The sequence below is a fragment of the Euleptes europaea genome, chromosome 15 (assembly GCF_029931775.1).
Source record: "Euleptes europaea isolate rEulEur1 chromosome 15, rEulEur1.hap1, whole genome shotgun sequence".
In the NCBI taxonomy this organism is placed as follows: domain Eukaryota; kingdom Metazoa; phylum Chordata; class Lepidosauria; order Squamata; family Sphaerodactylidae; genus Euleptes; species Euleptes europaea.
The window spans coordinates 13105580-13130958 of record NC_079326.1 but is presented as its reverse complement, the minus strand read 5'-3'; the positions used below and the strand labels follow the sequence as shown (position 1 = coordinate 13130958).

At 42.4% G+C, this 25379-nt stretch overlaps 1 protein-coding gene across 5 annotated transcripts in view; it reads right to left on the bottom strand.

Annotated features, from left to right (window-relative positions):
• KALRN (kalirin RhoGEF kinase) overlaps positions 1-25379 on the bottom strand; it is a 381465-nt gene that overhangs the window by 339441 nt on the left and 16645 nt on the right. For all 5 annotated transcript variants that reach the window (XM_056861631.1, XM_056861626.1, XM_056861625.1 and 2 more), the window contains exons 2-3: positions 10816-11008; positions 6568-7080 (exon numbers count right to left, since the gene is read on the bottom strand). In XM_056861631.1, coding sequence (XP_056717609.1) covers positions 6568-7080; positions 10816-10968 — 666 coding nt within the window. In that variant the 5' untranslated portion in view covers positions 10969-11008. The remainder of the gene's footprint in view (positions 1-6567; positions 7081-10815; positions 11009-25379) is intronic.

The following is a 25379-nucleotide window of genomic DNA, read 5'->3' as shown; positions in this document are numbered from 1 at the left end:
GCTCCTCTCCAGATTATAGAGATCAGTTTCCCTGGAGAAAATGGATGCTTTGGAGTGTGAACTGTATCGCACTGTACTGTATGGATGTTCCTGTCCTCCCCAGGCTCCATCCCTAAATCCCCAGGTGTTTCTCGACCTGGATCTGGCAACCATACCTCCCATCCCTAGCCAGTAGCCATGGGGGACCTGGCAATCCTATGCTTTACCCTTGGTGAATATTTTTTCAAGATTTCACAGCATCAAAAATTTCAGTTATTCATTAATCTAGGCCCATCATGGTGAGGGGTCCTAAGAAAGAGTGCACTGAGTGGTAGGGTTACCAACTGTGGCTTGGAAAATGCTGGAGATTTGGGAGCAGAGCCTGGGGAGGGCAGACGTTGGGGAGGGGAGGGAGCTCAGCAGGGATGTGATTCCAGAGAGGCTACTCTGCCATTTTCTCCAGGGGAAGCGATCCCTGTAGCTTGGAGATCACTTGTAATTCTGGGAGAACTCCAAGACCCACCTGGAGGATGGCAACCCTACTGAGTGGGTTAGCTATTATAAGTGAACCCCAAACCAGCAAAAATCTAAACATAAGTTTGCTAGACATAAATTTATTTTATTTGTTAATTTAAATGGTATGGGTTATCAAGCACTCATCAAGGCCCTGGATCCCAGGTAAATGTTGACTGATAATCCATTCAAAACCTAGGTTATGGATTGGTTCCAATGCTTCCAAGAATGGAGCCAGTTTGCAGAAACTATTTTTATTGACCTCCTATTCGTCCAGTGCTGAAGGTCAGAGAACCCCAAGCAGAACAAAATACTGCCCTCCCACACAAAGACTCTTCCTTGAGCAGTGAAAGTTCCATGAATTTAAGGTCTGCTTCATGCAACAATAATGGAGAAGGAGGAATTCCTGCTATATTCCTCTCCCAGTCAAGTGTGGCTGCTAGGGGGTAGGGAAAGTCAATAAAAATAGCTTTCACAAACTTATCCCATTCACAGAAGGAATGGATACAACCCCAGAGATATCCAGTGCAGTATTATCTAACTAAACAATGTTGAGCTTCACACACAAAAAAAGGCAGTCTCATTAAGCAGCAGTAATACGTTTTCATCAAACTCAATAACACATAACAGGTGGGAGAATGACAATAATACAGAAGTAGAAATGTGTCATTCCAAATTGCTTCTCAATGTAGCATCTGAGAAGAGCTCAGATTTTTCAGTTGATAGGGAGGAATAAGAGAAGATCATAGAACCACAGATGGTCCCTTCCAGCTCTATGGTTCTATGGTTTAATGATTCTGTGAAAGAGCTGCATGGATGCATACAAATATGAGACTTTTAGAAAAAAAATATTGTTTAAAGAACTGCATAAAACTGCACCAATGTTAGCCAATGTAAGAGAAAACTGAGTCAGCCCAACCTTCAGGGTGAGGGAGGGGCCTCCAGTGTGATTAGCCATAGAGGCTAATTTTTTTTGTAGGCCCAAGCCATGAAGAAGTATTTGGCATAAGCAGGAAGTGCCACTGCTAGGGCTGGCCAACAAGCCTTAAGAAAAATGCTCTGTCCCTATATGGGTGGAAATGAGCAGCTGAAGCTTTTCATGACATAAATAATACCATCTCTTCCGTAACATCCCACTAAGTGTCTAGATGTCAACCCTAGTCATTCCTTTTATCCCTTAGAAGCTCCTTGATAAAATGATCTTGAGCAGCATATATCTAGTGTTGGAGGGATATAAGGACTGAAACAAATCTTGCCACTGACAATGTAGCCTTGGGGTCCCTATCACTTAGTAAAAAAGGCATTATGTCAGTCACAGAGGCATTGGATTTGTATATTAAAAGGGGGAAAATATAGTGCGATCGAAGTTCCTCGTAGAAGCGGCATTCCAAAAGGGCATGGGAACCCTAGTCATTGTTGAGTATAAAAGGGAGAAAAAAACAGCCTTGCCTGATTTCTAATGCCTGCATGGACCTCCCCACATTCCACCTTTGGACCTTCTTCTGGGCACAATATATTCAGATTTGAATGTTCAGAATACTGTTTCTGAAGGATACTGAAGAGACTATTTCAAAGGCTACTGCAGTTGTAGTAATTATGCCTGTTATAATTACAGTAATTATGCATGTGACTCTAAGCTAAAATATGTTAAATGTGATGAAAAATATACCTTGGATATTTTCTTAGAGCGGCTACTGGCACCTATGCAAGCCACAAAGGCAAAGGATGCTGTAGATTCTTGACCTGAACCCCCCACCCCCACTTTTCCATTTGGATTCATGTAGCCAGGGATCTGCTGGGTTACAGAGGATTATGTATTTGAGTATGAGGTATTTGAGTATGAGGCTTGTTAAGAGACTGCACTTCATTCTATTGCCTCGGGTTTTATAAATTACGTTGAATTGCATTTATGTATGTTTCCCACTGCAGGACACCCTGAATTTTTATTGTAGTCCTCTGTTTACATCTATTCCGTGTGTAAAAATAAATTTATTTCCAGTGGGCCAGAGCATAAACTAAGTACAAGCCACATTAACAACAGATACCAATTGGTTGTTGTTGTTTCTTGTCCCATGATTACTCTTTGCTACTCCAGATGCAAAGTGATACTAAAATTGATATGGGTTAGGACTGCTATGGAATAACTGAGAAATTCTTCCCCCAAGAAAAAGGAGACAGAAGAAAAAACAGGATAGACGCCAGCGCAAAAGTATTTCCAGAAGGCCTGCAGACACTATGTAGGCTGATAAATATTTTCTGTCTTTAGTGTATTTATTCCATTACAGTCTGAGACATCCACCCCCCGCCCTCTCTGTCACAAATTAAACAACTAATTAGCACTGTCCAGATATCTCCGATAGTTTGTCTTTTTCTGAGAAACTATGGTGTCTGTGGCTTGTATTACCACAATATCTGATAGCTACAAATGCTGTGTTTGCTATTATTAATGGTTAAATAATCTTATTTTCCTCACTATCCAACAGAAACGGATCAAGATTTATAGTTTTCTGTCTTTCTATCCGCCAAGGAATTAATTTGAACAGCAAAGGCCTGATACTTTATCTAAAAGAGCCAAATGTGTTCTGTTTAACCAGGCCATCACTAAAGCCGGTGCTGTGTACTATGTGAATTACCTCCTGTTGCTCATTCAATGTCCCCCATGTGGCTGACCTAAATGAAACACACTCTGTAGGCTTGAATCCCAAGACAACTGTAGCCTCTCTCTGTAGATTCCTGCTTGTTGCATATGATGAATCCGAAGGGCTGTAAAACAGAGCTATTTATAGGAAAGCTTAAAGGTTACAGATGTGGGCTCTGACTTGTTTGTATAATGACACTTTAATTATTTTAATAGATTATTTCTGTATTGTATTCAGGATTGTCAACTCCATCTTGGCAAATCCCTGGAGATTTGGGGCAGTGCCTGGGGAGAGTATAGGGTTGCTAATTCCAGGATGGGACATTCCTGAATATTTGGGGGTGAAGCCTGGGGCAAGTGGGGTTTGGGGAAGGGAGAGACCTCAGTGGAATATAATACTATAGAGTCCACTCTCCAATGCAGTGATTTTTTTCCACGGGAACCAATCTCTGTAGTCCAGGGAATAAGTTGTAATTCCAAGAGATCTCCAGGCCCCAGCTTGGAGTTTGGCAACTCTAGGAGAGTGGAGTCTTGGGAGGGAGCTCAGCAGGGATGTGATGCCATAGAGGCCGTCCTCTGAAGCTGACATCTCTTCCAGGGGAAGAGCAGGTGCACAATCGGCGTGGCAAACCTGCATGATTGGTGGAGCAGTATGTCTGGGGGTTGCTCGGGTGGCTGGGAGTCTTGGGGTTCCCCAGGTCAAGCCCTATGGAGGTGGGCTGCCTGCCGACTATTCCTGCTTACTTCCTGGCCTACCCACCTGTTTGGCAGTGTGACCTGAGGGGGGGGGAAGGGCGGAGCCCGGCATTAAAGATGCCATGGGAGAGGCACCTGTCCTGCCGCCCCATTGTTTCTCCTCTGTGTGTTGCTTGTTGGCAGCAGGTAAGTCTAGGGTGAGGTCTTGTCCTCTGTCCTTCGCCTCGGCCGGCCCTGGATAGCTCGCCACTCACAGAATTTAACAGTGCAATCCTAAACAGAGTGATACCTTTCTAAGCCCACTTCAAAGAGTGTAACTGTGCTTAAAAAGGTAAAGATCCCCTGTGCAAGCACCGGGTCATTCCTGACCCATGGGGTGACGTCACATCCTGACGTTTACTAGGCAGACTTTGTTTTTATGGGGTGGTTTGCCAGTGCCTTCCCCAGTCATCTTCCCTTTACCCCCAGCAAGCTGGGTACTCATTTTACCGACCTCGGAAGGATGGAAGGCTGAGTCAACCTTGAGCCAACTACCTGAAACCGACTTCCATTGGGGTCGAACTCAGGTTGTGAGCAGAGCTTGGACTGAAGTACTGCAGCTTACCACTCTGCTACCTGAAACCAACTTCCGTCGGGATCGAACTCAGGTTGTGAGCAGAGCTTGGACTGCAGTACTGCAGCTTACCACTCCGCGCCATGGGGCTCCTAACTGTGCTTAGGACTGCACTATAAATGACTTGCTCTTTCAAAGAGGAATTTAACCTCTACAATGCCATATTTAGAAATAGTTCCTCATGCCATCCTCACTCTGAGGCTACCATCAAACAGCATGAGGTTTGTGAGCATCATGCATGAGCATAGCTTGTTCACTGTGCTCGAGTGCTCCCCTCAATCCTGCCTCCTCCCCTAACACCCGGAACTTGATTGAACACTTCTGGGAGTGATCAGGTTTCAATTTGCCATGACATATGAAACAGGTGCCTCAGCAAATCACAGTATGGCTCTTTACACAAGCCAGGATTCTAAACTTGGATTTTACTGAGGTTTAGAATCTCGACCGGGGTGGGGTGGGAAGTGGGGGAGGGGCAAACTATCGATTTATCAAACCAGGAGATGTTCAGTCAAGCTCCGCAAGAGGAGGAGGGAGGCAGGGGAGGGAGGAGAAATGCAAGCTGTAATAATGAAGGACCCTGGCAAAACTCTGATTAATTAGACATCTGAATGCTACCCAACTCAGACCAAAGCTCCATCTTGTCCAGGGATGCATAAGTCAGGCAGCTCTATGTGCCCAAACATGAGTAAGCCATCCTGTGATCTCACCCAGATTTATTATGGCCCACTTTACTCTTTGAGAGGAGTCAGGGTGCTGCATCTCAGCTGTTCTTTGGAAAGTGGCATTCTAACCCACCTCCCCTACACAGGAAATTTCTCAGTGCATCCCCATGGCTTACAAATTGAAGCCATGATGCAAGGAAGAAATTCCTGGTGGTGCTGGTGGTGAGAATGCTGCCTCTGAGCTATTTGCTACTCTGAGAAGTGGCATCCCTATCTCTCTGCCTAGGAAATTTCTCTGTTACATCCCGGGGGTTGTAATGAGGCAATTTCTTCATTGCATCCCAGGGGCTTGCAAACAGGATTTCCCAAGAGGAGGGGAAGCAGAACTCTTGGCTCAGAGGACAGCTGAGAGTTATCCCCCCCCCCCTTCTTGCCATGCACCTCATCTGGGACAGAAATAACATTGATTCACAGCTGAGAGTCAGCACTCCACTCCCCTTTCCCTGGAAACGTCCTATCATATCCCACAGAAGGGGTGTAGTGAAAAGTTTCAGGGTGGTATCAGGACCTCCAGCTCCCAGCCTCATAGGAGGGGGTTGCAATCCAATATTTCCTACCTAGACTTTCAGCATGGCTCTCTGCCCCTCCTCTTACTTGACATATGAGAATATGATATTATTTTCCAGAGCCGAGGCGTGCTAGTGGTTACAATGTCAGGCTAGGCTGTAGGAAAGCTGGATTCAAATCCCCACTTCGCTATGAAACTGACCATGGGCCAGTCACTCTTGCCTGCCTCTTATGGTCAGGACAAAATGTGAGGACAGGGTACAATCTTCCATGCCAGCCTCAGCTCCTCAGAGGAAGGGCAAAATAAAAATGTATGGATAGATGGGCTGAAACACATGGACAGACTTACTAATCAGCACTTAGTGATCAATGGGGTGGGGGGGACGACTACACTCCTGTGGTTGGCCTTCGGTCACACCCAGGCTACTAGTCAGCTGGCTGTAGCTGACTACTTGCACGTGTTGTGGCTCAAAAACATGTAAATGCTAGCTCTCCGTCCAGAACATGCACAATTTCCTTTCCTTAAGAGCTCCCTCCAAGTGGAAACTGTTGTGATTTGGGTTGCCCTTAGGAACACATCATCCAGTTTTGCTGGTGAAAGCAAGATGAACAAAGCTGACTATACGGTGCCTCATATTTGCTTGCAAATACTCAAACCAGATCAACTTCCCACAGAACAGCCAGAGGTGAGTTATTCTTGGCGTTCATGCTGCTGGCTACTTCCAACAATTAGTTCAGTGATTTTACTTTACAAGTCACATAAAATATATTTGCTAGCAACCTGAGGTTTATATCCCTGATTAATTCCTCATGTTGCTAATTGCAGAAACATACTGATTTGGCTACAACGTTGGAGTTGCCCTGCTATCGCAATGACACTGAAAAAGGCTGTTGCTCACCTTTTCTGCATCTTGCTCAAAAAGTCGGAGTTGAAAGCATTGGTCCAGTTTCAGTTTGCGGACATGCCACATCTGGTGCAAGTGTTGCCGTGTTGAATGCAGTTTGTCCAAAAGACTAGTGATCTTTGGCACAAGGCTTTGGAAGTCTGCACTGCCAGGAATGCAGTTCCTACCGGAAAAACCATCACTGCACCTTATGCACTGCAACAACCGCTGACCCTCACGGTCCAGTTCTTCCACTGGAGCTTTAATCACTTTCTTCTTCAGCTGTGTGTGTTCATCTATCAGCCTTCTTGAGCCTTCAACGTCCACTGGAAATTCTTTCCTAGCCAACATTTCCTGGAGGTCCTCTAGCCTAGACAACAAATGGATGGCACTGTTGAAAAACTCTTCCAATGAGACCCTCAACTCTATCCATTCATCATGATTGTAATCCAAGGATCCTTCAAACTCTTCTGTTAGCTGGGAGGGATCGACCAGCTTTGCTAGGCCTTCGACAGACACCATACTTGTCTGGAGAGAGAAAAAAATACATTTTAAAAAATGGCTTTATTTTCAGTGAACAAAATAGATAATATAATTCTGGAGTCCACACAAATGATCATTAAGTATTTATCAAGCAGTATGAGAGAGAGGCAATAAGGTGGCAAAACTCTGTCAGATAGATGGGGCAAAAACCTTTCCCTCTTCCCCCCATTTTTGGCTGTGATGGTAACATTACCACTTTCAAGGAGCTGGCAAGGGGCAGCTCTAATACAAATGAAGAGCAAATAAGGGCCTCCGCTCAGCAGCCACTATAAGCGAAGGGAGCCTCTCCCACTTACTGCAATGTCAGCAGCATCACAGTCTGTACAAAAAAAAACCCAGCTGAGAGTGAAGCAGTGCCTTGCTCCTGCCTTGGGCTCTGATCTTACCACCACTACTTCAGAATATGGGAGCTCTGTTCCTTTGCATGCCAATTCTACCACCCTGCCCAGGGCAGCCCCCAGTCTTTTAGCAAGATTCACAGATGTTGGCTTTTATTTGCATGATCACGTGCACAGACTGTTTGTATGAGCAGTCACATTGACCCCTCACCCAAATCTTCATCATACAGGCAAGATTCCAGTTCTTTTCACAATAGTTCTATCCAACAAATACCTGTTAATTTTCATAAGTAACCAGTGAATGTCTGGCTGGGGAATGAGCTGTGGTTCAGTGCTACTCACAAGTATACATGGTGCCCGAATCATTTGGGTACAGCTCCCAGCACTTTTACTGTGCACGATACACACACACACAAACACACACATATTTGGTAGAGAAATGCCTTTAGAAAGTAAGAAGTTACATCAGTCAAGCCAGCCCACTGAGCTGGAATCTGAAACCAGATTTCTTATATCCAGCATCCACATTCCATCCAGTGGTGCCACATATTAGGTTTTTATAAGAAAGATGCTGTTAATAGGTTGCTTTTTAAGCTTATACATGTCATTGAAAGAACCCTTTTAGAGATCATCGGGGACCACATTTACTACGCATTCACTGAAAAAGGCTAAAGAATTTTTTTTCATTTCATTTGATTACTCTTTCAAGAGCGAAGCTTTCTTGAATCACAGGCACATTTGAAGCTGAACTGGCCATTAGATATGTATTGTGGGGGAGAAATAATGTTTCTAGTGGCATATCACATTAAACTGAAGTGTGTATTCTGTATCACCCTAAATGTAACTCTTCCCTGCAGCCTTTAGCTATTCTGGCTTGAATGCTCTCCTAAGTGGATACGTGATATTACACTGGATTCTGCTATTTGCATTATAAAGCCATTATACAGGGTTCAGGCGTGCGACTGGAAGCAGGTGCTGCACCCTGCCAAAATACACATCACTCTGCTCTTTATTTTCTTTTCGATTGCTCCAGTTGGCTTTTGCCACAGGGACGTCAGAGCCTTCCAAGTGGCTTCTATTTTTCCACTTTCTTAACCATGATTAAGCCCAATTAATGTAAAAATTAGATGTCATTGGAATATTTATATAAGAACTTGCCGTAGACAGAAAGAGCCACCTAATAGCCAACAAGGGAAAAATACAATACTGTGCTTTTTTTTAATGTTCAACTTGCTTCGTGACTTCTATTGAGTTTGACCTCTCAACATTCTGGGGGATTTTTTCATTATTGCTTCTCATTTAAAGGCAGAGAACTCGATACCCCAAGAGAGATACCTGGTAGACAGGGCCACCCAGTAAAATATGGCTAAGCAACTGAAATTTCCCATGACTCTTCTCAAGAGGCCACTTAACAAGTGAAACCATTCCAAACATTTTTGGAATAATAAAAATATACCTATATTTATTAATGAGCTGCATATAAATTTGCTTCCCTCTGTGAAAAGCAGCTCAGAATTAATAAGGAGGAAAATGCAAAATCCTAGTAATGAATGATAATACACACTCTTCAGTGTATACATGAAGATAAAGGCCTGTTCATACATCACACAGCACAATTCGGTGACTTTTCATTGTACCGCTTCATAGACACAAACAGGTCTTCCAAACACAGGTGCAACATTTAGCTGTCCTTCATCTATTCCTACCAACACTGCCCTTGGAAGGCCCTATCAGTTACTCATGAATTTAACTGTTCCTCTACACTCTTTTTATTTCCATGTTTCACTTGTTTAAAGTATAGTTAAAGTGTGGGCAATCAACACAGAACTGGCAAACTGTGGTTTGCACTTGCCCTGTTCAAGCTTGTTCATGCAACATCAAATCTTGGAATGGCATTATGATTCAGAATCCTTAGCTTGCTTCCAGGTTCCAAACAGGTGCAGCAAAATTCATTGTATCTCAGGTGGAACTAGCTATGACAGAGGTGACCTGCCACTGAGATGGTATTTCTGCCTCCCTGTTCTTCCTCTCCTCCTTCTAAGATTTAGTGAAACTCACTGTATCGTGTCATCATAACTGGACATACAAAGGTTCACACTGCACAATATTAAGATCACCCTTTGTTTTATCAAATGGGCTGGTATTTCCCCCCCCCCAGTGTACACAAGGAGCTTGAAGGGAGGCATCAATGGGGCTGTATACTGACATAACTGGGGTGGGGGACTTAGTATGTACATAAGGTAATATTTCACTAAATTATCTTTAGAATGGTTGAGCCAAGGGCACATGATACAACAATAAAAGTACAACCGGAAGCAGAGTTTAAGTCAATGGGCTTAGACGAGTACAATGATGGCACAGTAAACCTTTCACAAAGGATTCTAAGATTTGTGAGTCTGCCAACTTAGACAGTGGCTCTTTGCAGTTTTCAGACAAGGATTAAGTCTAGCATAGAGCATGTCAATGCAGGCTGAAGATTCTTCACTCTTTTTAAAAAAAATCCACTTCAAAAATATTCTCCCTTGTCACAGTCGGACTTTTCAGCACGATGATATGACAGGAGGCCCTTTTTTATTTAAAGCATTCTACAGATACATTTATTATTCAGATAGGCTCCCTCTGGAGAATTTGAGATGAATAGGAATACATTATCAAACTTCATCAGGAAGGGAGAAAGGATATGCAAAGACAAGGTAACAGCCTATCAGCTGTCATATTTCTCCCCATTTCAGAAGCAACCAATCAAAATTACAGCTTGCTCATTCAATCTTTTCAGGAGAAAAGAAAAATAATTTGCAAAAGAAGTTCTGAATTAATGACACAGAGGCTTCTTGGGTTGTCTCTCTTGTTGACAGCAAGCTCCTGGAATCCACATTAGTCAGTCAAGTGTCAGCCTTGTTCTTTTTTGCTTACCAACAGCTTGCGACTGGCTGCACTCTCAAGGGAAAATATATATGTAAACCTTGCAGTAGCCAGAGCTATTCTACTGTCAAAAGAACCAACTAAAAGGCAGATTCCCCCCCCCCCCTGTAAGAGCAGTGGCTATGAACTTCCATCCCTCTGAGCCTGAGGGCAGTATCTTGTTTTCAAGTTGACACGGGCAGTTATCAGTGACCTTTTCACTGAAGCGATATAAGATAGATTTCTAAGACAGAATTTCAGTTGACTTTAGCTGAGAAAATGTCCACATATATTTACCAAAACTGGGTAGCAGCTATACCATCAGTGCACATCAGCACAGCCAAGAGTAAAATAAAATGTGTGCCCGAGGGATATGCAGCATTTGTCATTTTCGACTACATTCTTGTTTGGGTGTATATGCGTACATGATGGCCATATGAATTAATGTTTCTTGCAAATTACCGAAGGCTTTCGATCTTACCTCAAAGATAAATTTTGAACTTCCAAAATTTGTCTTCTGCTTCTGCCAGAAATTATCGGGCTTGATTATCAGGGCAACGTGAATTTCTGCAGGGAAGGCTTCCTGTAGAGTCTTCAGGAGAGGCTTGATCAGGTCCCATTTAGAGCCCCTCATATCAATTATGACTGTGAACCCTCGTTTGCAGACATCTTCACTGTTGGGATAAAACATGGGATAAATAATGTGTCTTCAGAATTAATGGGACTCACATAAAGAGGAAACTGCCAGCAAACTCAAGCCACATCTTAACTTAAGTAACACAGTGCTGATCTTTTTGCTGTGGTAGTAGCTGCTGCCAAAGCAACATTTTTTAAAATCTGCACTTTCAATCAAATCTCCAATAGTCAATCAGAAGCCTTGTCAGGCAAAAGTACTATCTGGCCTTGCCCACTTCCTAAAAACACCTGGCAGGCACCAGAAAAAGTGTCAGCATCACCATGGCCCTCATGTTGGGGAGCCCTGACTCATTCTATAATAGGAAGGGGAAATAAAAGAAAAATTAAAAGTAGCTTCCGTTGTAAACACAGGAAGGGGAAGTGCTAATCACCATCAGTGATGTCACTGGTGTTAGCCAATAGTTACCCACCCAACCTCAATCCATATAGCATTCTGTGTAGGCAAAGTGGTAGCTGGGAGAAAAATCATAATAGCAAAATGAGGCTTGAATACAATGTATGAAAGCACTGTTTGGAGAAAAGAGAGGGGTTTTTTTTGGGGGGGGTAATTTTCTGAGGTTCCCATTCCCTGATTTCAGGTTGGCACCTGGAAGATCAGGCTGCTAAACTCATGACTGTGCAATTTTTTCTTATTCATTCAGCAGTGTATTTTTCATTAGTGGAGTGAAGTAACTAATGTCATAGCAGCTTCACTGCAGCTGAAAACCTTGTTTACTTAAATATCAAAGCTGCAAGTTGCGACATCACATTTTATGAATATGTTAATCAAAAATTAGGAACAAAAAAAGAGCTTGAAATTCCCTTTGCATATCCTGTATTTGAAGTTCCCAAGTGGGATGTTAATTCACTTTAAATTTAAATGCACACTTTGCAAAATGCGTAGAATTTGTAGAAGCTGAGTTTCTCCCAGCTGCAGTTGCAGATATGAAGGCAACCGTGCCTTACAGTGCTTGGAATGAAAATATAGAGCAGCCTTGATTTAACTGAATAGCCTGAGGAATAGCCAAAGTATTATACTGATCAAAAGTAAAGGGTGAAAAAAACACCCTAGGAATGCTATTTACATATAAAAGTGGCACTGAAATATAGCTGGATAGAGCTGCGATAGACTGGATTTTGATATTGCAAAATGCAATCCTATACCCAGGTTCTCATAGTCAGGCCCATGAACCTCTGGTTGATCTTTTATCCCACTTCCTTTAAATCTAGCCTGGAAGTTACATAACCTTATTTGATGCTTGGCCATCTTCTCACAATAGTCATCTCAGCACAAGTACCATCTTGAAGAATATACTCTGTCTTTCAAATAAGTGGTAATTAGCAGAAGACAATTTGGCTAGTGGCAGATTACACAGCATTAACTAATAGCATCTGACAAGTAGCTTTAGACATTGGATGCAAAAAAATTACCCATAAAGTTGCAGAAAAACTGCATGTAATTACCATGATGCCAGACAGTTCAGATTCAGCAGATAGAATACAGGACCTGGAGGCTTTTTCTAGGTGAATGCCATTAACCTAATTAAAGCATTAACTGGAGAGAAAACCAACTCTGTGAAATAGAGAGCAAGAGCCCTGCTTCAGGGATGACATTTAGGTAGAGCAGAAGGGAACCATTTGCCCCAATCAGTCAGCATATGATCACAGTGTCCTGAAGCTCCTATATCTCGAGTTAATTCTATACACCAACTAGCCCCTTTCCCATTGACAGGGCCACTTGGGGGGGGGGATGGGGGACAAAACTTGGGGGGGGGGCTCAAGTCAGCTAAAAGGCCCCTGAAGCCAGCATCATACAGCATCCAGCCAAATGTATTCCTATTTTTAATGCAGTTCTGGCTGCAGCCACTAGGCGCGCAAGGAAGTCTGGGCAGAGTAAAAGGTACTCTGACTATCAGCTGGACTCGCCTTTCTGAAAGACTGTAGCAAACTTACCTAACAGATCATGCTACGCCCATCAACCATCCAGCGCTGGAGCAAGACAAGAGCACCATGCGGATGGCTGCTACAGTAATTGCCAGCCTGCAGCATGCTAACAAGGTTGTTTTCTCCAATAGTCTAGCCTTTCTCTTATCCTTTCCTTGCAGCCAGCTCAACCAGATCTCGCAAAGTGGTAGTCAGTGCGTTGCGGCAAAATTAAACAACTTTGCCCTCTTTCCCCCTTAATTTCTCTCCCTCTTTTCTCATTCATTTCTCTCCTTCCACTGAATTTTTTTCCATGTCCCCCCCCCCCCCCAAAAAAATGATTTTTAAGTTTGGTCTCAACTCCTTCTCATTCCTATCCTGCTTGGCAACATAATGTACTTAGTAGTAGTACAGTAGCAAACCTTTGTTAATATTATGAACAGAAGGGGAGGTTAATATTTCCCTATGAGCTAACAAATTAATAAAAGGATGCTTCCCCCCTCCTCCACCCTTTACATGCATGGTAATAGAAAATTAATCTGTTTTAATGATTATACATATAGAACAGAAGTTACACCCCTCTTGATGCTGTCATTCCAGCAAGCAAATGGGTTTCCTACTTTCGGGACATGTAAAAGGACGAACAGCCACCGGCAACCCAAAAAGTGGCTTTGGAAGAACTGCCACCAGATTGGCCACCAGTTTCCCCAGCAGAGATTCGAGCCCATATAGGATGCTTAAAGAAGAGGAAGGCACCAGGAGAGGATCGGATCCCCCCTGAATTTATTAAAGATCAGGCTGATTGGTGGGCCCCTTTCTTGGCAGCCTTATTTACATACATCAGTGTCACTGGTCTCATTCCCAAAGATTGGGGAGGTGGTTGTACCATTCTTTAAAAAAGGGAGGAGAGACAATCCCGCAAACTATAGGCCGATTAGCCTTTTAAGTGTTACAGGCAAACAATATGCCAGGCACCTTCTGGACAAACTTGTTGCTTGGTTAGATCAGGAGAAGGTGATACTGAAGGCTCAGGTTGGGTTCAGGGAGGGAAGAAGCACCATTGAGCACTGTCTAATCCTCCAGCATTTAAATGAGAAATATAGTTCTAAGAAGCTGAGCTCGTTATATGCCACCTTTGTGAACTTTAAAGCAGCTTTTGATTCAATCTCAAGGTTCCGGCTGTGGGCAAAACTTGAAGCAACCTCCATTGGCAAGAGGCTCCTTTTCCTAATACGCGCGCTACATGAGCGGACAGTCACACAAGAATTCATTGTTGGTCCATCAGGCTATAGTCTGTAAGCAAGGAAGAAAGAGTAATGGATTTCAGCCAGGAAATTCTTATCTAGTAAGCAGAAACTACAGCCAAATTGAGTTTGTTTTTGTTTGTATGGTAAACTCTTTCAGCACCAGTAAAAGCCACAAGTATAATATTTGTCAAATTTATAATTAGATAATATTTATAATGAGATAATATTTGTCAACTTTTTGACAGCTACGCTGAAATTTTGGGACCTCTACCTCCAAAAATGCCCACCCCCCAACCACGGAAAGGCGAAAATGTGTTTTTAATGGCTTTATTCAGCCAAATTTTTCCCCTAACTCGGAACTTGGTGGCAAATTCTACAGATCCGAATCGGGGGAGTTCAGACTTCGGCATTTCCCGAATCAAAACAGGCCAAATTTTGCCGAATCCGAATTTTACCAAAAAAATTTTAACAGCCCTAATAACAACTACATTGCCAGGGTTAATAGTCCTACACAATCCGCACCTTACAAGGAGAGAGAACGCCATCCTGGTGGGAAAGAACAACACAATTCATGCTGCCCATGCACTTGTTTTATTCACACATACATCCTCCACCCTTGGCTGTGTGGGACCCACATTTATTCCTGTAACACTGTGAGGGCCATGGGGGAATAAAAACATCTGGAATCTCTGAGACTCAGCTGTGTAGTAGAATTCTTATCTAGGAGGCAAATGACTAATGAGATCAGCATTGCAGCAGTAGCTCAGCTTGTCACCCATCCATGTGTGTGACTGATATGGAACCACTCTTAGAAAGCACATGACCCATCCTCATCACACTCTGTGTTTCTCTGTCTTTGCCAGCATTAGCCAATGACAGGGAAGGAATGTCACAACATGATGATATGGGGAGCATTCCTAAACATTACAGTAGAAGAATGAATGCACCCCAGTGATGCTGTTTTCAGCAAAAGCCTTGAAGAAATGTGGTCTTTTTGGTTTTTTACAAGAGGGGGACAGATTTCTTTCTTTACAAAAGATGAGTGAGATATATGCAACTCACTTAAAAACTGCACAGAAAAAAATGTGGAATCCACAGACCATCTTTTTAGAAATCAACCACAAATCAAAGACAAAAAAGGAAGGTCAAAGAGAACCCCAAAATGATGACAACGTGGCCTAATCTGGACACCCATCTCTACTAATTTTCACACCTTCTCAAGGTTAAACCAGAATATTGCTTTCCTTAAAGTGCAGCAACTTGAACCTTGCAAAACAAATTCTTGGGTTGCTTATTTCACTTCCCAGATATTTCTTCAGTGCACAATCCACCCACCCACCCACCCACAAATGGCTGATCGCAAATTTCAGGTCAGCACTGACCCATAGAAAATTCCAAACACAAGCAAACCTTTTCTTTAAAACAAATACAATCACATCATTTTTGAGGCACTTCTAAAAGACTATGTTCTCAAATATTTTGTCTATAGTGATTAGACAAAACAATCACATGCGTCCACTATCTTCAGATAAGCATGAGTGGATGGCAAGTAAGGCTGCTTTGTGTGGTTCATGAGTCTCAAGCTAACAAAATATACCCGTCACTTGTTAACCGTGCAACAGAAAAACACCCTCTGCCTACACCTGTTTGGCCAGAACAATAGCAAAAGTGTTACCTTGGTAACGCTCCTCACATCTTTGCTACTAAAAATGTGCCAACGCACTCTTGCTTCCAATGGAGTCAAGATGGTTTACAGTTTCAAATTACTGACAATCTTACAAATACTGTACAAAGGAAAAAGGATGAGGAGGGGGAAGGAAATGGTGATGATGTATTTGCTATCGCTGTGGATCACATGCATATTCCTGCACAGCATGACTGTTCAATAGACAGCTATGTGGGATAGTTCCTGTAGCACACAAGTCTCCACACAAGTTAGGACAGAGGTCCACTCTCAAAAGTACTCCAGTGGGTTATAACTATTCCTTCCACCCAAATACATTCCAGTGTAGGCAGCCGATCCATGGGAAAGCAACCTTTTTCCATCTGAGAATGGAGAACACTAGAAACACTGGGGTAAACAGATATTACTTTACACAAGGCAAAACTTATTAACTGTGTCCCACACTATATATAACAACACCCACAACAAAAACTGACCTGTTGAAGGCTTTTATTTATAATTTGCTTTATTATGTTTCTTTACATGTTTCAAGTGATACTGCAAACTCAGTATCCTATAAAAAACAGCTGACAGCTGCGTATGCACACTAATAATAGATGGTGTGTGTGTGTTCAAGTACATGTGAAATCATACCGTTGTACATCATATAGTTGCAGTTATTTGTTCATTCCTTATTCATACCTAAATTAGATCCCAGCACTGAAAAAGCAATTATGTTTCTCCCCCCCCCACACACACACAAACTTTCCCAGAAGAAACAAATACTAGTTTGTCTTTGGTTGATATCACCACTGGAGCTTTTCAACTTCACACTGGGTGGCAGGCCCTTTCTTCCAACTGGGCAGGCCCACACAGCTTCTTACGTTTTTGAGAACCAGTAAACCTTCTCCACAGTTACAAGATGTTCTTAGGGCAGCAAGTGTAAAAGCTTTAGGTTCACTGCTGAGAGGTAAGTTTTGTGGTGAGCAAGAAGAACTCGGAGATCACTGAGGCAGGAGTGTATGTGAATAACAAAGATGATTTATTTATTTACAGGTTGTTTTTGAAGAACAGAACAGGACTTCAGACAGTCAAAGGAGACGCCTGGCTAGGGCACATCAATTTAAGCTAGTTATGGCTTCAGAGTGTGGTTTGAATTCTCTTGAATTCTTACGGGTACAAAGAGGCTTCCACCGACTAGCCACTAGGTTGGATCCTTTCTCAAACACACACAGGATTCCACCTACACCAGCCTGCCCTTTCCCAAGAGTCAGACTCATGATGCAAGGTCTGCTCATCACCAGAGACAGGCCTCACAACCAGGCACTCTTTCTTCTCCTAGAGGTAGAGTCACACCCTCTGCCACGCTACCAGGCAGAGTTATCCTTCAAACTGCTCTCTTGCTGAGGCCGACCCAGACGACATCTGCACTCCCCCCGAGGCAGACCTGCACGGAGGCGGCCGCTGTGCTTCCCTCCCACAGTCCGTCCCCCCTCTGAAAGGCGACTGGATGCTGGACCAGCGCTCCCATGGGCTCAGGGGTGAAACAGCCGAGCGGCTGTTTTTCCTTTCAGGGGAAAGACAGCTTCCTGTCCATCGCACACTGTAAAGTATAAGCACTAGGGTAAAATCAGAGGCAAAGATCATGAAGTGAGTGAAACAAGAATGCAGATGAAGGACTGAACATGGACTTGATTCCTTTAACCAGACACACTAGCCAAATATCAACTGATAGCGAAAAGAAAAAGAAAAAGCAAGTTTGGCAACAAAAGCTGAGTCGACTGAGGAAGTACCCATACTGTTTCTATAGAAAGAAACAAGCACTATATGTTATCAAAGTGCTATAACTAAGGGATAGTTATAGAATGTGTGCATGCACACTTTAAATATGGCACACTTTAATTGTGACGGATTATTTTCCCACCACCAAGCAGGCTTCAGTGGGATTGTATGAATAGTTAGGAATACACACATGCATGGGCTTTATTTACATATTTTAGGCCTGATCAATTAATTTTTATTTTATTTTAAAATGACTGTTTCCTGCCTTTCTCCTGCCAAGCAGAACCTAAGGAGGCATACCATAAGTCATCCGCAAGATACGTGACAATAATAAAAAAAGAACTTTCTCACATCTCACTCTGTTTCCCAGGCAGAAGTTCTTATAGTGCCATAGACAGAAAGGAATGTATGTTTGAGCAGCTGGTCTCCCCACAGCCCTAACTAGAAACAATCTTTCCCTTGGAAGCAGTACTTAAATTTATTAAATCTGAATAATGTGCATATGACTAAAACTATGTATCTGAAGAAGGCAGCATACTGTCTTCATAAGATAATTCATGTATGAGTCACAGCCATCATGGAGGACTACAGGAAGTTGACTGAAAGCTCCATGTATTTCCTAAAGCTCCATACTGGTGTGGGATTGGAATGAAGCCTAATAATCTCTCACCAATTTCAACAGAACCTACAATAACTTTTCTCACCTGCCAATCGTGGTGCAATAATTTCTCAAATTTACTGTTACATCGCTAAAGAATCACTAAGTGCCTTTAACAAATGGCCTGCCCTTATTTCCATTATTTAGCAGTCCATGTCAGATTTTAACAATGCACATTAGCAAATGTCCAGAACAGCAAAGAAACATATTTTCAGACTTACCCTTGCACATTGTCATAACTGATTGGTAAATAATGGAAATAAGGGTGGGTCATTTGTTAAAGGCACTTCATGTCACCTCTCAGAGAATATAACCTGAAGAGGCAATGTGCCAGGCTTTGATCTGGAAGTTCTGTCTGATGGAAGGGGGCTTACTGTTTCCTCGGAACTTGTCAGAAGGACTCACATTCACATGATTACACAACAGTCATCCAAACCAATGAAACTCAGATTAGAGACAAGAGGTTGAGTCTAGACTAAAATTTCCACTCAATCAAGGCACTTCTGTCAGTGGAACAGACTATTCTTGCCTCCCTCCTTCCATTGCAGCCCAGTGATCTCCTTGAAATGCTGCTCCTGAGGGACAGGGGTCCGCCCCAAAGAATGTAATTGGTAAATCAGGGATCTGCAACAGGAAGGGGAAATTGCTGGAAATTACTCCACCCCTTCTGTTAGTCAAAAATTCAATCCAAATTCAACCCCAGAAACTGTATCTGAGTGAGGTCACCCTTCCTCTTGCTGTACTACTTCTGTCTATCATGAAGACTTATCGTCACACTCCTGTGTATCCAGTCTGCCTTGACCCACCGTCTCTGAAACATTTGCAGCAAACGTGAGAAAAACTGACAATAAATTATATGACAAAAATATAGTGATACACTCCTGTGTTCACCAGTACAATTGCCAACTACCCACTACTGAAAATAAAGGTAGGGTAGTCTACAATATATCCTGTTTTTCCCATTTAGCACCCCACTTTCAGATCTTGTCAAGAAGACCTGTACCTTATTAGAATGAGGTACAAACACTCCCATAGACAGGAGTCCCACATTGTCCTAAAAACCAACTATTTCAAAATTTCCTATCTGGTTTCTCTATCTGAGCATAATTATTTTAACTCCATTGCATTCAAGTGCTTGTGGGTATATCTGCATCAGTCCAGTGTTGTTTTAGGGACAGGCTTGAGTCTGCAACATTTTGACAAAAGTTCTGGTCTAGTACTAGACCTTTAGAGACAGACTTACTTTGAACGTGTTATCATTTGACTACCCAGATAAGAAATTCTTGAATATGCCTGCACAACATATGACCCACCAAACCAGTGCTTGACAGGTTCTTTCTTGACACAACCATGTGGATAAATATACTAATTGTCTCCTTTTTTAATCAAAGGGACAGTTCAAGATTAAAAGCTAGCCTACAAGTTATCTTATCCCTTTAGCAGCTACATATAGCAGCCCACTAGGGATATTTGCTTTTTTGACTGCTTGGAACTACACAAATGGAGAGGGGAAGATTAAGTAAGTACCTGGCAAATCACAATACATGGCTGGTGGGCTGCATTCAGATTGATGGGTCTCAGGTTGTTCAGGCCTGCTCTTGCGTGTCTTCGTTATTCATACATTTATCTAATCCATTAGAAGCAAGATGAGAAGGGGACCATTTTTCAGGAGACTAACATAGCTTTGTGGATGTGATCCAGAAATAGTATATAAGAAACTTTATTATCTTAACACAGAGACATAAAGCAGATCTCGCTGCAGGTTCCAATAAGAATACAGCCGGCAAAACGCCAAATCCAGTGGGAGAATGTTGCTGTTATTCAGATTCTTCTTAAAAAAAAAAAAAAAAAACTCTACTGATGTCTGACAATTTTGCCATCACCCCCATTTGTCCTGTTCTGCTGATGTTATCTCAGTTTTACTGCAGTGATCAGGGTCTGAAACAGCCATGCAAATAAATGTGGTATTAATCAGGTCTCCTTTCTTTTTAATATAGATGATAAACATATTATTTGATCCCAATACAAGCTGTATCCACGTGGCAATTCTCCATCTGGTGATGCTTGCCATGAGAATCGCCTGCATCAAATGGAGAGCTTCCTTGCCAGCATCAGACATTCCAGGAGGCATCTGTGGCTGGTGTGGAAACTCACCATGCAATCCATGTGGCAACCTATACCAGTTGTCTTAGGGGGTTAAAGACAGTCACCAGGGAGGAGTCCTGCTAATTCAGATAAGGTAACAGGAGCCCCTAAGTTGCATGTGTTTTCCAGAAATGTTGTTAAGACATTGACATACTTCTTTAGAGACTACTACCCTATTATCTCTTCTCCATCTAGTATCGCTTTCCTCCAAGTCATTTGGCAGCAATAAAAAGGAGCTTGATAGAATGAAAATCAATACAGAACGGCTATTTGCAGGGAAATTAACTGCTAGAACTCTCAAGCTCTTCAGAGAAAGACATTGATGGACATGGGGTTACCTGAGAGCATTTATGAGGATGCAACTGAGCTGGAATTCCAGCATGCAACGGACAGGGAAAGAAAAAACAGCCATTCACAGGAGCCCACAGGAGGGCTGCTCCAACATCCAACCACCTTTCAGGAGGGGATTGAAATGTTGGAAGCAGAGGAGGAGGAGTTCTGCCTGATACAGAGAAGGCAGAGACAGCTCAGGGCTGGCTCAGGAAAAAAGGAGCAGACAGAGTGAGGAGTAGCTCTGCCTGGTTGAGGGGTTTAGCTCCACCTCTGAGACAGAATAGAGTAAGGATGAGCAGACCTGGTACCTTTTAGTCTGGCTCTTGGGGAAGGGAAGGCTGGTGTGGGTGGAATCCTGAGTGTGTATGAGAGGATCCCACCTAGGGGCTAATTATTAATAGCCTGTGTCTGAAAGCGTTAAAGAAAATCTAAACTACTCCCAAAAGCCATAACTGATCTAATTTTTAGTGCCTCAGCCAGGTTTCTCCTTTGTCAGCCTGGAGAACTGTGCTGCTGTTCTATTCCTTGAGACTATCTTGTAAATAAATAAATCTTCTTTGTTGGTTCTGTTCTAATCCTGTCTCAGTGATCTCCATAAACTACTTGTGCACTACATATACTTACCTCACAGCAGCGAACCCAAAGCCTATACACTCGCTACCTTTAGAACTCCTGGTAATTGAGGGAAAGTTTTCTAGGTTAAAAAAACTCTAGATCCCAGAGAATCTTAGGAGGCTGTTTGCATATCCGGGGTGGGTGGGTGGGGGGAGCAGGTTTGTCACACAGCAGTAATAAATAAATTTGTTCCTAGCAAGGCAGAGCTAGTAACTATGACCAGAATAATCTCCTAGTCTTTGATGTGTGTTCTGAAAACAAGTGATCAACAATTTTGATCTGAGGCAGAGGCAACAGAACTGCATACATTCTGCATACCAGAATACAGTGGAAGCAGGGGAATCCACACCTCCTAGACAATAAATAAGAAACTTCAAAATTCAAAAAAATTGTAGAAGAGATTGTACATTCACAGCATGCGTGCTAAAGGGAAACAAGTATATGCCTGCAAAAATCCTACAAGGACATAGGATAACTTCCATATACAGGAGTAAAAAAAAAAGATATTAAATCTATGCAGTTAACAGAATCTCCATTCCATTTTTTAAGCCTTCCCTTGCTCAAGCAAGCTTTTTGGAGAAAATTGTTAAATGGGACCATCCATTTTTATTTGAATGTTTTGCTTCCATCATTTAGTACCCCACTTCTCATAATGCTGTATGTTGTTCATTGTACTCTGACTTTACATTTACAAGGTTTTTCTCTCCAAGAACCATTCCCTTCTGACTCCATTTGAGTTCATCAGGGTTCACCCAACCAATATGACAACTTGACTTTTCAGTGAATGTAATCATATGTTTATACATAGATTAATATGGCCTTTGGTAGATTAGAAATTGTTTAATTAATATGTGATCTAATATGTACTGGAGCCTCAATGCAAGAAGCATCAGAGAATGGCAAGAATGTCCAACTGAATACAGAAATAAAGATATAGATCCAAGCCGTGGTGTCCAACAGATAGTCATACCTATGAGAAAATTGTAATTGCTATTTTTTATATTCTTGGTTAAGTAGTAAGAATGTGTTGACACAGCATTTATATGTTTTCAGAAGGTATGTAAGTATAGATAACATTGTATAGTGCTTGAAGCTGAAAGAAAGTAAGGGCCAAACTATATGTTAACCTGTGACCTGACTGTGTCCTTTTTGAAGACAGATGTAATGTTGGGCAACTAATGTCCCGAGCACAACACAGCTATATTTGGCTCAGGAGCACAACACAGGGAAAGGAGGGGGTTCAGCCATCTGTCCCACGCCATTTTCCTGAGCTGAAACAGCCACTGGAGGTTATATTGGCCATACTATGTGGCTCCACGTGCTGCAGTCAATGCACATGGAGTCCCGCAGTGGAGCAAATATGTTCCCCACAGGCATTTTAGCTGAGGAAAATGGTACGGGAGGAAAGACTGAAGCTCCTCCTTTCCCTGTGTCACGCTCCTGAACTGAATTGGGCCCTGGAACACTTTGAAATGTTACTTCCTTGACGTCATATCTGTCTGCAAAAAGGACACAATCAGGTTGGAGTTTCCCAACTTGTGTCACAGGTAACGAGTAGTTTGACCTTTAGTTAGCCAAAAATGTGAGCCCTATCAGCTGGGGCAGCTAGCTATTGTTGGAAAATTCTTCTTAAAAATCTATAAATGTGGGTGTCTTAATTGTACTTGCCATATAGTGCCTTGAGCTCCTTAAGGAAGAAAGGCACCTAATAAATATTTAAAATAAATAAATAAAATGTGTGGGACTCATGTAATGGTTCTTCTTTAATTTTCTATCTTTAATTATCTATCTAAAATCAATATGGGGTATTATATTATTTTAAATTAATCAGTGTTTAAAATGTATATAGTTATGTTTTAATAAAAAGATCAAAAGGAAGCAAGGATTGTCTAGTAATATTTTTACTTGTATACTATACCCATAAGAAACCAAAAATGTTGAAGTGTCCCTCTTGCCTGGAGATTAATGATCTGATATAACAGCACTAATTAGACTCCTAGGGCTTCTTAAGTATACAGAATTAGGCCTGGAAAGAGTCATCCAGAACATTATGGAGAAGTAGAGTAATTTAAAATTATCTTAGCACAAAAGTATACTAACCAAGGGGCAATGCAGGTTTGCAATCTAAAGAACATGGACAGGATAAAGGAAAAGGAGGTGAAATGCAAGGGTTAATGCAAAAGGTTGAGGGGGAAAGGCCATTTTATAAGAGTGTAGGAGAGATGGCAGAAGGATCATGTTTTGAGGAAGTTCATAAAGAAATTGAGGGAGTTTATCTGATGGACAGAAACAGGTAGGCCTTGTACCCCACTAAGTCAAAATGTATCCTACCAACAATATAGTGGGAGAGCTGGCCAGGTGCTGCTTTGCATTCCTAGAGAGGCAACTTCAGCAGGTAGTTATGGAGCCTTTGGTGGGTAGTTGCCATCCGTAGCTGCTGTTGGGTTGCACTCTAGTTGATGGGGTTCTTCTTGCTTGTTCAGGCCTACACTAGGAAAAACCCCTAACCATGGGAACACTGAGGCATTGAGCAGGTTGCAACAAGAAAATGCAAGCGGTTGACCTATGTGAAATCTAAGGGTCTCTCAAAACCTACCATTCTGTACCTGTATCACTATAGAAGCATGCTTTCCACAAGCTCAATCAAGCTGTGCAATTCTACGTCAAGGGTATTCTGAGGTTTATGTATAAAGAAGATGAGAGGCACTAATGGGACACTCACTCAAGCATCAATACCTCTTAGTCAAGATGGTTAGGAAATAATTATACAGTGCAGTAGGGAAAGTGCTTGGTCTATAGAATGGTCCTAAATCATGACCTGATGCCTGGCAACCCTATGCTGATAGTAAGGGTTTTTTGAGGCTCTGAATCTGCATTTCAGGGATTGGAGCCTGGGGGATAAAATGGTGGAGGCTGTCATACCAGGGACAGAGCAAAAACAGAACGTATTGGTGCAAGGGAGGCAGAGGACGGAATCAGATGGAGCAAGTGCTTGATTATGGTTGGGGCCTCAGGGGGAGATCTGAAGAACAAGTTGGGCAGAATATTTCCACAGCAAAATCTCTCAAGGCCTGTGATTCTAACCCCTCACTATAGTTTACTTATTCTCCCGGAGACCCTGATAAGAAGGGTGAAACATTTAAAGTTCAGGTCAAAACCTGGCAAGTACAATCCTTCCCAACAATCTCTATTTAGCTCAATTGCTGTTGTAAAGATGTTAGCTCCACAAAGCTGCAATTTTTCTTGCTCTAAAGACAAACACGGTTTTCTCAAATACAACTGTGAAAGGTAGAGTTTCAGTCCATGGGAAACATTTTGACCGAACAAATAGGCCTAGGGGAGCATGTCTGACATTTGTTTGGGTATAATTTCAAAGTGTGACTAATGTAGAAGTTAAAACAACTGACAGGATTTGATGATTAACTCCAGGATGTCTATAGACAGCAGGCTAAACTCTGTCTTAATGAAAATGCAATACCTCTCAATGGGATTGTCCTCAGGCATTTAGCACACTGGGCAAAGAATTTATATGGTATGCTCTCCTGACTTGTATCCAGGAGCTTCTGGGTCCTGGCTGCCCATCCTCACTGACCCCTCCTAATTCCTTTTCTCTAATCCCTACAGCCATGCCAAATGTCTTCAGAATCTCTACTGAGATTCCAATCTCAGTTCCTTCAGTGAGCCCCAACTCCTAGTCCCAAATGAAGTCCTTCTGCTCATACACCCATGCATTACACCTGACCTTCCCCCTTGTACCTTCAAGAACCTTCACTCTTTTCTCACTTGTGTTTGCCTTGCCTCTTTACAGCCCATCATCTCTCTTTCTTCCACCCCAACCTATTCATTATTCTACAATCATAAGCACTTTCTTTTATTGCTCATCTGCTGGTGGTTCCTATTTTGCTTTTTTTGCACCTTTCCCTAATAAATCAGTTCTTTTACAGTCTTTTAGAAAAGGCCCTTACAAATAGCGACAGAATGCACACAAACTCTCAGCAGAGAGG